The following is a 12049-nucleotide window of genomic DNA, read 5'->3' on the forward strand; positions in this document are numbered from 1 at the left end:
ACTACAGTCTATTTACCAACACAAGCAGAGGCTCACCGTGGCAGAGTGGGGAGTGCGATGGTGGAGCAGTGGGCAGGCCGTCCATCAGATGGTTTCAGCCCTGCTAATGTGATCTGACCTTTTTGATCAGTGACAATCATCCACATCATTTATAAAACTAATAAAGAGCCATAAAAATTAATCCCACATACTCGTTTTGTCAAAATGTCCTTAAAATTACAAAAAAGTTCAAAACAACTTCTTCAAGAAATGACGTCTTTGCAATTACTGCAGCTGTTTTAGCAGGACGGGGTCAAAATGAGCCCTCCTGCAGGTTCTGCTGTTACATGTCGCTGATGCAATGAACAACACCACGCACATACAAGATGTCACATTGCATAGCACACTGTTGCTAATATTAGCAGTGCTAGCAGCAGCAGCAACCTTCCTAGCCTGAAGGAAGGAGAGCTTTCCACTGAGCTCTCTGACAGCTTCACATCACAGAAGGACTACTGGCAGGTGGCGCTGTAACACAATGTGTGGATGACTGATGGGCAAACATGGGTCACGGTTGCGTTCCATTTGGGGGTTTTTTGGTATTTGCAGTTATATTGTATGTTTTTTTTTAAAAAAATCTAAAATAAATTTTCCTTTTTACATTTTTTTTTCTTTAAAAAAAAACTGGAAATACTGGTCCCCTCTTGACCAGTGCAGAATGACAGTCCACACTAGATAAGGTAGGTAGGTGTGTGTGTGTGTGTAGCAGAGAGATGGAGGAGGTGGGCAACAGACCAAATCCATCCATCTAGAGAAGCCAATAGTGCACAGCATAGGCTACAGGCTTCACAGCATTGAATCCAGACTCCACAACACACACACACACACACACACACACACACACACACAGTTTGGTGCCCTTGTGAGGGTTACAGCTCTCGGGGTGTTAAGATGGTGGAGCTCAGAGACATCAATCTCTACCCAGCAGCCTTGCTTGACCTGCCCTCTGACACACACACACACACACACACACACACAATTGCACAAATTCAATCTCTTTGGTCTCGTCTCGTTTCTTGAGCTACCCTCCATCTTTCTGTTTTCTTCACCTCCTCCATCTTTATCTCTCCCTCGCAGACACCTGCTACAGTATGCATCACACTAACTGATTGGTGCCTCTAAAAATGATCGCAATCATGAGGCGGACAATGAAGAGTGGAGTAAAGGCGGGGGTGGGGGTGGGGGGCATTGATTTTGGCTCTCGTGGGGCTCTGAGTTATGGCGAGGAGCTCTGACAGTAAGACAAAAGGATCGGGCCGTGACTACAACTTGAGTGAAATGAAATGGACCGGGACTCACATGGCGCCGCTCAGGCGGGCATTCGAAATTCTTTCTGCTACAAGTCTCAGTCACACACACACACACACACACACACACACAGCATTTTAATCTGTAATTAAGGACTTTCTAACAGGCAGGAGGAGCGTGGAATTGGTCCTCTAACCCTCGGGTTGGTGCACGACTCACTCTTCCACCTGTGACGGGGGCCAGTCGGCAGTCGGAGCCAGAAAGGAAACAAAGGCTCCCGTATACAGGAGCGTGTGGGCGGGATCAGTGTCATGTCTTCAGTGCCGTAGATGCTGAATTTTTCAGCATCAAATGGACGCACCGCGCCAAAAACCACCTGCAGGTTGTTCGTGTCTGACGAGGGCAGAGCAAACGTCCGGGTTTACACGCGGCACTCTGAACAACACGCTCTGTGATGTCACTGACACGCTTCACACCGTGTCACAGTTTAAAGAGCACAGCTCGTCCCTCACCTACAAACCAACCATCACCTCGTGGTCGCATGCAGTCCACATGAGAGGCGTGACGGGTTTCATGGTAGCATGCACTCCCAATGACGCTTTGCTGAATGCTGATTGGTTGGATAAATGAACTGATGACGAGAAGCGTCAAAAAACATCTACGATCGAAGCACGAGGAGCTTTACAGGAACAACAACAGCACAAGCCCGAATGAGAGAGGCCCACAGACCAGCTATTTGTGACAGCGCCCTCTGGTGGCAGTACAGATCGACAGCACAGGCTGCAGGCTCAACACGGGGTCAATGCCAGAGTGCGAAACAGCTCGTTTTTGTGCCACGGACCGGTTCAATGTCACACAATATTTTCATGGACCGGCCTTTAAGGTGTCGCGGATAAACACAACAAAATAAAATGATACAACTAAGACAAAAACTGTGGCATTTTGTAAATATAATAACAAATGCGAATTCATTGTGTGATTGTGTAACTTTATTAGCAGCGTCCTCCTCAACTCTTGCGGCCCGGTACCAAACGACTCACGGGCCGTTACCGGTCTGGGGGTTGCAGCCCGCTGGTCTACAGCATGTTTAAATGTGTTCAGATCCACAAAACCCAACAAAACAAGCAAACATCCACAAACCTCATAAAGCCTCATCTCATCAGCAGCTGTTTAAATCATCCTCAGAGCCCAAACAGTTTGTGTATTGTCCTGTAAACATGTTTATTTATGGAGACTGACTCACTGCTGCCTCTGCTGGACGTTAGAGGAACTGCAGCTTTTGGAGCTTCTCTGTTCAGCTGCAGAGGTTGCACCTTGGTGCTAACATGCCAGTGTTAGCTTTATTGAGCCTCAGCTTCATGTCAGGCCAGGCCCCTAACCCAGCAGGGTTTGTGTTAGGGGCCTTTGTGTACCAGGCCCCTAACCCAGCAGGGTTAGGGGCCTGGTTGATCTTAGCCTGATCTTAGCCTGGACTGTTTAAAAGTTATCAGGCTGCTTTTAAATATGTGGACAGGTAGGCCTGAGAGCCGCCTGCAGCCGCTCTGTTTCAAAGTCGGCCTCCTCCTTCATTAGAAAGCCTGCGTTGTGCTCCGTGCAGAGTTTTGGTCATAAATTGCTCACAAGTGTCTTGTTTGATACTAAAGTTTGCTGAAGATATTTTGTATTGAGAGAAAAGCTTTGAAATCTGGTTTTTGTCGTTTATTTGACTCTGTGAGCTGCAGGTCGTCCTGGAGTCTATTATTAACAACCCGTCTTCTAATAAGCAGTCGAACACATTACTGCGGATCAAAGGAGCTCTTGCATCATTTGTGCCGCGACTCTGAGCGGTTCCCCGGCAACACCTACCAGGCAGCGTTGCCGTGGGTGCTGTCGTCTAGGTGACAGAGCAGCTCCAGGGTTTGGGGGTTGTGGGCGGATTCGTCAGGTGACTCGTGGCTTCCTGTCTCCCAGTCAGAGGGCATCCGCCACACAGCTGCGCAGGACACCACCCTGCTGTCGCTGGCTGCGCGCACACACACACACACACACACACACACACACACACACACACACACACACACAGTGTTAGGGAGGAGGGTGTTCTTGTTTTACTTATACTGTGGGGACAGCGGTCCGAGTCCCCGACATCTAAATCAGGACATTTTAAGACATTTTGCCAAACTTTTAACTTTGGTAAAACTCTGGGAATAAAAAGTGTTGCATGACAAACATAGTGCATAGAGTACATTCTAGGTGGATAAAGTAGTCCACCTCTAAGCACTGCTAATGTTTGTTTTTTTGAATTTCTATTTTTCCTCATTGTCAACCAGTTTCAAGCTGAATCACTGCTTAATAAATGAAACCTTCCACGATCCCCAGTGGCTTCTTAAGCAGGTTAAAACAGTGACTGCAGCATAAGGATAAGCTTTGTTAGTGTGTGCGTGAGATGTACAGGCACTAATGTGACTACACTCTCTTCCTAATCCACATAATAAACGAGTTATTTTGGCACATCCACGCCAGGGCTGGAGCTGCTAATTGGAACCAGAGCAGTAAATGTAGAGTAGAGTACAGTCATACAGTAATTGGACTAAAACTTTGCGGGTGGAGAGCACGGGGAGAGAAAGACTCATTTCTTTTTGGTGTACGTATTGGCAGCGCGTGGGCAGGCGTCGGGCCTATTTGTCAAATTAAAAGCATGGCGACACGAGTCCGCAGACTTCCTGAGTGGTTTTAGACAAGCCCGCGCTTGGACTAAGTGGCCGAGCAAACGCCGAGGCTCTGTGCAAGCCCTGCATTAATGTGCTGCAGTGTGCTGCCTGTTGTACTTCTATATATTTGTGTTGCGCGGGTGTCTGTGTGGGCAGCGGCGCGTGGTGGGCCGTCCACCGTGGCTGTCATCCTGTGAACTCGAGCGTGCAGAACTCAGCTGACAGACAGACGGAGATGGAGGGGGGAGTGTGGAGACTACACCCAGTCCCAGAGCAATCCGCCCCGAGTCCCACCTGACACGGCTGTCTCCTCTACGCCTTCTATCCTCCGGAGGGGCTTAAACTCCACCAGTCTCGCTTTATTAAAAGCTTTTATTTATCCAGGCGAACGTCTCGGGGAGACTCAAACACAACATCCGGATCAATGCAACAAACAAAAACAGCCTAAAAGATCGATGTAGTGTCCGGAAGTTAACGGCCACCAGGGGGCGACACCTGTGTTACAAAAACACCTGCTGGATTCATGCACTCTTAGCTGTGGGTCCCATTATATTTATTATAGTGCTTATTACAAGGCTCACAACTCATGTATTAAAAATATTTTGGGGACTCACAGCGACGACGTCGTGTCTCAGGACAAATTTACCGCATCGACTGTTTCAGCTCAAGTTCAGTTTTTCTGATTTTTTGCATGTGAATAAACAGATCTGACCAATTAGAGCACTGCATTTGGCAACAAGTGCGCTCACAACTCCAAAACGCTCAGTGGGACTGAAACATGCAACTTGTTTGGCCTCAGACACACGGCTACGGGTCAGCCGGCTCTCTGGAGTGATTCCCGACTGACCTGCTGACATCCTGAAGCATGCACGACTCTGGGATTGAACCAGCGACTCCTCCCTGCTGTGCCCGTTCCTGAGAAGACGAACCAGAATCTGCATTTCTTCCTTTTTGTCGTTCAGAAACATCAGGATCAGCTCGCCACTGATTCTCGTCCACTCCAGTTTATTCATGGTACATTTTCGCTTTCCGTGTGCGTAGACCTAACGACAAATTTGAATCTGAAAAATTCTGAATTTTGTGTAGTTTAACTTGCTCAGTGTGTAAAAAAGCCTTTTAGAGCGACGGCAGCGCTCACTGCGATGGTTTACGCCTGTACGACCTTTTATTGAGGGCATCTTTGTCCGTCCTGTTTTCAGTTTAAAGCAGACACTTTATGGTTAGCTGGCTCAGTAGGTTTCACCCGCTGTGTCGTGCTGACTGACACGTCTGCTACATCCTTCCTTCCGTTTGTTGTCGGGTTTGTGGAGAATATTCATTTTCTACTTCAGGTTTTTGTCTTTCTGAGCACAGATTTTTCTGATTCACGCCAAAGATGCTTCGTTTATCAGCCGTTTTCCTCATATAAGCTTCTACTAAATGCAATAAAGTGAACGAGTCATTCAGTCTTATAGGTTATGGATAAAATACTCAAACATTATTCATCTTTATTATTGATTATTCAGGAAGATTAGATGGCGCGTCCTGTGGTGACAGATTCTGATTGGGTGATCTCGGGTTTCTGCGTCGCCGCTCCTGGAAAACGCGAGCAGTAAAACTGAGACCTGCTGAGCAGCTGCTACATCGTGCAGGAACGGGAATCTGCAGCAGTCGGTCTCCCAGACTCTTACAGATGTGCGTCAGAGTGGAAACTCGCACCCTTTAAATAAAACAGCATTCCCCGTCACAAGAGCCGAGGCCCGCTCGGCTCCTTTCATTTTACCCGCTCGGTTACCGGCACGCCCGTGGGAGCAGACTCTCTGTAAATAAAGTTCAACAAAAAGAATTCGTACAATCTGCACACAAGACGTTTGCGTGACCTTCATCCTGCCACAGCGAGACTCACGTGGCTCGTCGTGTTCACAGATTAGTATCGATTCTATCAGAGTCTGATTTATAACGCAGCTGCTGACGTTAGCCCTGTGAGGACAGAGCGGCTGCACAGGGTCATTAGACATAAGAAGTGGAAATAAAAAGAGGAGGAGGATGTAATATATGCACACAGAAAAAAGAGGAACATAAAGAGGCAGCGAATGGAGCCACAGACAGAAGTAAACAGTGGGACTCACTTTTGTTATAGCAGGTGGTAAGCACAGCCTTATCTGCAGGACTGGCGCCGATGTGCCATATCTCCCCAGCTTGGTGCAGAAGGACGTTCTTATTAATGATGTTATTCTCATCATCAAAGTCAATGATGTGGATCTGAAAGAAAAGCAGAGATGTGCTGAGGATGAGGCTGAAAAACACCCGGTGCACCTCCCTCCACTCACACCGACTGCAGTTCAAAGCTCCTCTGATTCCTCTGAATGAAGAAGAAGAAAGTTCCTCTTTTATTTTAATGTGACAGTAAAAGTAATTTCAAGGCAGACGTCGCTTTGGTTCAGTTTTTTCTTTTTTTACCCCGTAAACTTCACACGGCTGAAGATCTTCATCTCGATTTGGCCTTCAAAGCAGCGATTAAGACACTCTGAGAGGAGCTGTTGGATTCACGCTGGAGACGTCGGGGAAGGAAAGCCAACCGATGAGGGCTCAGCGGCGTTGGCTCGTATTTACACAGCTCTGCTAAGTAAGATGACACGTGTCATCCTTCTCTTCTTTAGCCAGATGCCACCCCGGCTTCTACTGTCGACCCACTGATGAGTCGTGGACACTGTGGACGTTGCAGGAGGCCGGTGACGTCATCTTCAGCACCTGAACTGTAAACTCTCTCAGAGCTTCCTCAGGAAACTTCACAAAGTTTCTCCGAGCTCTGCTTACAAAAGCTTCATTTCACAGGCTTTGGCCCGTTTCCCGATCTGCCTCTCTTTACTTAGACATGAAATGAAGCCTTTAAAATCTTCTTAACAAATAAGAAAATATTGTTTCATTTTCCATTTATCAGCAGAAAGCATTTAAGGAAAATGATTCTGACCCAGACCGAATCAGCAACAGGAAATTTTTATCTCTGAGAGTGGATGTAAAACTGATTTGGCTCCAACTTTAACAGACTTTATGTTTTCAGCCGCGAAGGCGTAACGTGGACGTCTCCTGTACTTATGGAGCTACGATGGACCAAAAATGCTGGAAAAACTATTAAAAAACACCAAATTTGGACCCACGTGTGTAATTATGTAACAATTGATAGTTTGAAGGTAAAATGTGCAGCGGCTAAAGTACATATATGAAACCAGCTGATTCTGGGGTGTAACGTGATGCTGACTCTGCACTTTTCACCGTGAAATGAGAAGTGAATTCTTGCATAAAGAGTTTGCGTTTAACGTCCTTCAAAAGTGCAGCCGACTCGGCGTCCCAGCGAGGCTCTCACGAGTCGCTGTGCCTTCGCCGTGAGCTGGAGTAATGGTGGACCGCACTTGAAAACGCCGCTGAGTGTTTTACAGCACACGAGTTCAACAAACAAGCCAAAGTTTTATCCAGGAGAAGTTAATGGAAACTCCTCCTCGCTGCGCTCCTTTCATTAGATGGAAATCTATTCTGAGAGGGTCCTCGATTGAATGCGGTTCAGGGCCCGCGCCGCAGTAAAAAAGTGAGGGTCTCAAGGTTTGATCAGACAATTAATGGAGGTTTCTCCCATAAGAAAGACACTTACAGCACCTCGGGGGATCGTTAATGGGGTTGCGCTGGACAATAACTCCTTCCCGGCACTTCCACTCCCCTCGCCTGCACTACTTTTACAGGCTGAACAAGAGGATGAAAGCAGGAGGTGTGAGGAGGTGGAGGAGGAGTGGCAGCATCCTTCAGCCTCCTCAAAGTCAGCTCGGCGGCTATTAACCTTGAGTTGGACTGCGACGAGCAAAAAATTATTAGGCAAAGTTATAATTTTATGGCGGTGGGGGAGCAGTACAAATAAATTCAGGCCGGCGGGACAGGGTAATTGGAGGGCCCGGTAATAGGGTGCCCCCCCCCCGCAATGAACCTAGGTGTGAGAGGAGAGAGAAGTCCCGGCCCTCCTCCCCCAGGTGATTTATCCCTCCTTCTTGCAGGCCTGGAGAGTGACTCACAGCCTTCAGCCGCTCGGGCAACCGGCCCAGCGCTTTTAATTATGTGCCAATGGAGGGAGGAAGAGGAGGAGGAGGAGGAGGAGGAGCTGGTAAAATACAGGGGGTGAGGGACGCACGAGTCTGGCTCGTGGCCCCCGCTTCACGGGCTCCTGCAGTAAAGCTCTTTAGCCGCACTGATGACAGTAAGCAGGGCGGAGGAGCAGCGAGCGGGCGAGAGGTGCCAAGCTCGGGCGCTTTATCTCATTAGCGGCCTTAAATGCCACGCCGGCGCGCCCTCCGATCTGTCACCGCAGCGACTGGTCTCTGAGGGATTTGAGAGGGGCTCGGCGAGTGGAGACATTTCCACTCCGCATTACGCTTAATGGGAGGTGGAGAGGCCAGCGGGCTTACGGCTGCAGCACGAGCTGTCGGGGCTCAAATGCCAATCGGAAAAATGTTTTTCATGCGAGTTCAAAGCAAACCGAGCGAACCGGTGCTGACGACCACCGCGCTCCCGATTCAATGACCCCCCCCCCCTCCCAAGGGGCGGGGCTATCCGGGGTGGGGGGGTTAGAGTCACAGAAACTCAGGAAACAAAGTCCAGCAGCCTGGTTAGACTTTAGAACAGGACCCGCAGCCCTGCAGCACGACACACCAGTAAAACCAGCAGGATCACAAATGCAGACGGGTCAGCAGCCACTCTGGGCGTCCTTCAACACGTCATCACAAGTATGTGGACAGTTTGGTCACGTAGTTTAAAATGCAGGTGGGCCAAACATGGTGCACCTGGATGACCTGGCTCCACAGCAGTTTGTCTGATTTTGTTTGGGGGGCGCATTTTACCTGGAGGACTGCAGCCATCACCGACTCAAGGTTACACCAATCAGTCTTTCCCCCACAATCAGCTGATCTTTCATGAAGCCACGCCAGATTTTAGTGATGCTTTAGTCTGACTGTGACTCTTGGAGTGGCTGTAAAACTGATCTGGTCGCAGTTTTGTTTCATGTCACGTGGAGATCTGCTGCATGTGTGAAGTTATGATGCCCGAAAAATAATTAGAAATCTGGACCCACCCCCCGTGTGTAGCTGGAGGGCCTGGAACATGTTCACGGTATGAAGGTAAAGCTGGAATCAGCTGACCGTCCTCTGATGTCATCGGGACTGACACGTCTCACCGTCGGCCTTTAAAGCAAACAGCCTGCTGAACAAACGACTGAAATCTGCAGCAGGTTTAGGAGGACGGCGCTCGGGCACGCAATAAGAAATCCCGCAGATCGACCGGGACGCGTTGTCACCGTTCCCGACGAGCTGCGCGTTAGCCTCGCTACACAAGACTTGGACTGCAGCGCGTCTGCGCTCGGTGCCAGACTGTTTTCACACTGACGTCTGCCAGGAAACAGGCTCGCTTATTCAAGGCACAAATCTCTCCCTCGCTCTCACACAGCTAATTATTTCTCCCCCGTTTAGAGCCAACTGTTTCTGTCATCTGTCTCCGTAATGACCTCTGCAAGATGTGCATGCATGCTCTCATTCTTCCTGCACCACACAGACACACACACACACACACACACACACACACACACACACACACACAGAAACAGTTCAGAAGTCCGTGTGGAGAGGAGCTGATATTAATTCTAAATATAACCATTGAACACATAATTAATCATCAATATCTTTGAAGGTGAATATAGACTCTATAGCATGGTTACAAACTCATAAACCATGTTAATAAAAGCCTTCAGCTGCCTGTAACACAGCGTCTCTGAGGATGCTAACACACTGATGGAGGCTTGAGGGTCCTGATTACTTTACATATCTGAACTTTGACCCCTGGTTTGGAGGTCTGTAGAAACACTGAACTTTAATTTCCTGCATCTCGTCAGCGTGGCACAGAAAATTCATCCAAACCTGCTGAGTCTTTTCAAACACATCAAACCAGGGGTGTCCACCTCCAGTCCTGCAGCTTTCAGATGCATCCTTGTTTCGAAACACCTGAATCAAATGAATGGCTTGTTATCAAGCCTTGATGGCATGCTGAAGAGCTGCAGGATAGTAGCTCTTGAGGTCTGGAGTTGGACACCCCTGCATTAAACCTCATTAAACTTCATTTGCATGAACGTTTAAATACTCATATTTATGTACAGACACAGTTCAGAAGCATTGTTTCCAGGTGTCCTGGAGACCCTAACAGGGGACAAAAGCACCCTGACAACACTGGGACACACACACACACACCTCTGCACGGTAAGGTGGGGCTTCACGGAGGAGACAGAAGCAGAGCAGGAACCAAAGGAACAAGACTGCAGATACAAGCAGGCAAAAGGAGCTTCCTCTGAAGGGCGGCTGGCCCCTCCCTTAGAGATCAGGTGAGGAGTTCAGGAGCTCGGAGCAGAGCCGCTGCTCCTCCACACTGAGACCAGGACGTCTCCTGGGCGAGCCGTTTCATAAATGTCCTACTCTGAGGAGCCCTGAGGCGGACCCAGACACCTCGGTGCTCCCCTGGATGAGTGGGAGGAGGTGGCTGGGGTCTGGACTTGAGATGACTCAGGGGCTAAAAGGTGTATTTCTTTGTTTTTACTAAAATAAACACACTCCTTATTTACATGGTTATGTGTGTAATCAGCTTTAAAGGCCCATTGTAAGCAGGAAACCTGTTAAAGTCACAAAGTGAAAGGAAATTTAAATCTTAGCTGTGATTCAGTGATGAATAAAATTAATTTCTCCAAGTTTTTTCCATCAGTTTATGTCTTTATTCTTGGAGACTGTCTGAGTTTTCTGCCTGGAACCTTTAATACTGGCTGCTGTTCAGTTAAGAAACTTCTATACTCAAAATATTAAAACTCAAAGAACCACTACAGCGAGGCCGTTTATCTTTATAAAGCCTTTATAAAGGCTTATAATATATATCGGGGCGACCATGGCTCAGGGGGTTGGGAAGCGTATCTGCAACTGGAAGGTCGCCGGTTCGATCCTCTCTGTCCTGGTCGCTGTGTCCTTGGGCAAGACACCTTACCCTACCGCCTACTGGTGTTGGCCAGAGGGGCCGATGGCGCGATATGGCAGCCTCGCCTCTGTCAGTCTGCCCCAGGGCAGCTGTGGCTACAGCAGTAGCTGCCTCCACCAGTGTGTGAATGTGAGAGTGAATGAATAGTGGCATTGTAAAGCGCTTTGGGTGCCTTGAAAAGTGCTATATGAATCCAATCCATTATCATTATAAGTCAGAAATGAAGAAAGGTGTAATCTCACAAGTATACAAAAGTCTTCATTACTTCAACAAGTGTTCAATGAAGTCCATAAAGGAAAGATGGGAGAAAGAGGGGTGCAGTGACCACAGAGGAAGAATGGCAACACATCTGTTTATTTCATTGGAAAAGCAGGAATCCCGGTGTGGAAGGAGCTCTGCTGGAAAAGGTTTGCCGTGTTTTTATTACCCCAGCTCCAAAGGCGCACTATGATGACGGAGGCTCTGTGGCTCTGAGGCAGTACATCACTACCATATATTTTGGGACTGTACGAATATTAAAAATTACTGAAGTGTTTCTGTTGTGATGTTTCCACGCCTCCCTGTTTTTAGTATTTACGTGATTTTGCCTAATCCCGAGCTCTCTGTCACCTGTGGACAGGTGCTTCTCACCTGGTTGTCAAACTTGAGTGACTGCGTGCCCACGAGGAAGCGAACAGCGTCGGTCTCAGCTGTCTGCGCCGTAAGAGCTCGAGCCTGCGGAGTAACGAAGTACAGAGTAAGGATTACATACAGGATTACAGCGCAGAGACAGCTGTCAGACAGCTCGACGGGAATGAATGGAGCCTCAGTGAAGCAGCAGCACCTGAAACTCGAGCCCGTAAATGACGGGAGCGTCGTCCTCCATCTGCGCTCCGTCCTCTGCGAGGTTTGATTCTTTTAATGAAAAGCTTCGCTCAAAAAGCACCTCTGCGCTCCTTTCTGCTCCAAACACAACACAGCGCCTCACTTCCGCGATTTAAAACGCATGCGCAACGACGGCCGTGTGACGACACATTACGCTTTAAAAACAACGTAGAAGAAGATCCGGAATA

At 48.4% G+C, this 12049-nt stretch overlaps 1 protein-coding gene across 3 annotated transcripts in view; it reads right to left on the reverse strand.

Moving 5' to 3' along the window:
* Nucleotides 1–11985, reverse strand: part of eipr1 (EARP complex and GARP complex interacting protein 1) — a 45500-nt gene extending 33515 nt beyond the window's left edge. For 2 of the 3 annotated variants that reach the window (XM_031749708.2, XM_039603529.1), the window contains exons 1-4: nucleotides 11821–11985; nucleotides 11628–11711; nucleotides 6083–6215; nucleotides 3130–3286 (exon numbers count right to left, since the gene is read on the reverse strand). In XM_031749708.2, the coding sequence (XP_031605568.1) occupies nucleotides 3130–3286; nucleotides 6083–6215; nucleotides 11628–11711; nucleotides 11821–11862 (416 nt within the window). In that variant the 5' untranslated portion in view covers nucleotides 11863–11985. Of the gene's footprint in view, nucleotides 1–3129; nucleotides 3287–6082; nucleotides 6216–11627; nucleotides 11712–11820 lie in introns of those variants that run through there. The other variant, XM_039603530.1, reaches the window with a different exon arrangement.
* Nucleotides 11986–12049: the final 64 nt, after the last annotated feature.

Source organism: Oreochromis aureus, linkage group 19, assembly GCF_013358895.1.
Source record: "Oreochromis aureus strain Israel breed Guangdong linkage group 19, ZZ_aureus, whole genome shotgun sequence".
Taxonomy (NCBI): domain Eukaryota; kingdom Metazoa; phylum Chordata; class Actinopteri; order Cichliformes; family Cichlidae; genus Oreochromis; species Oreochromis aureus.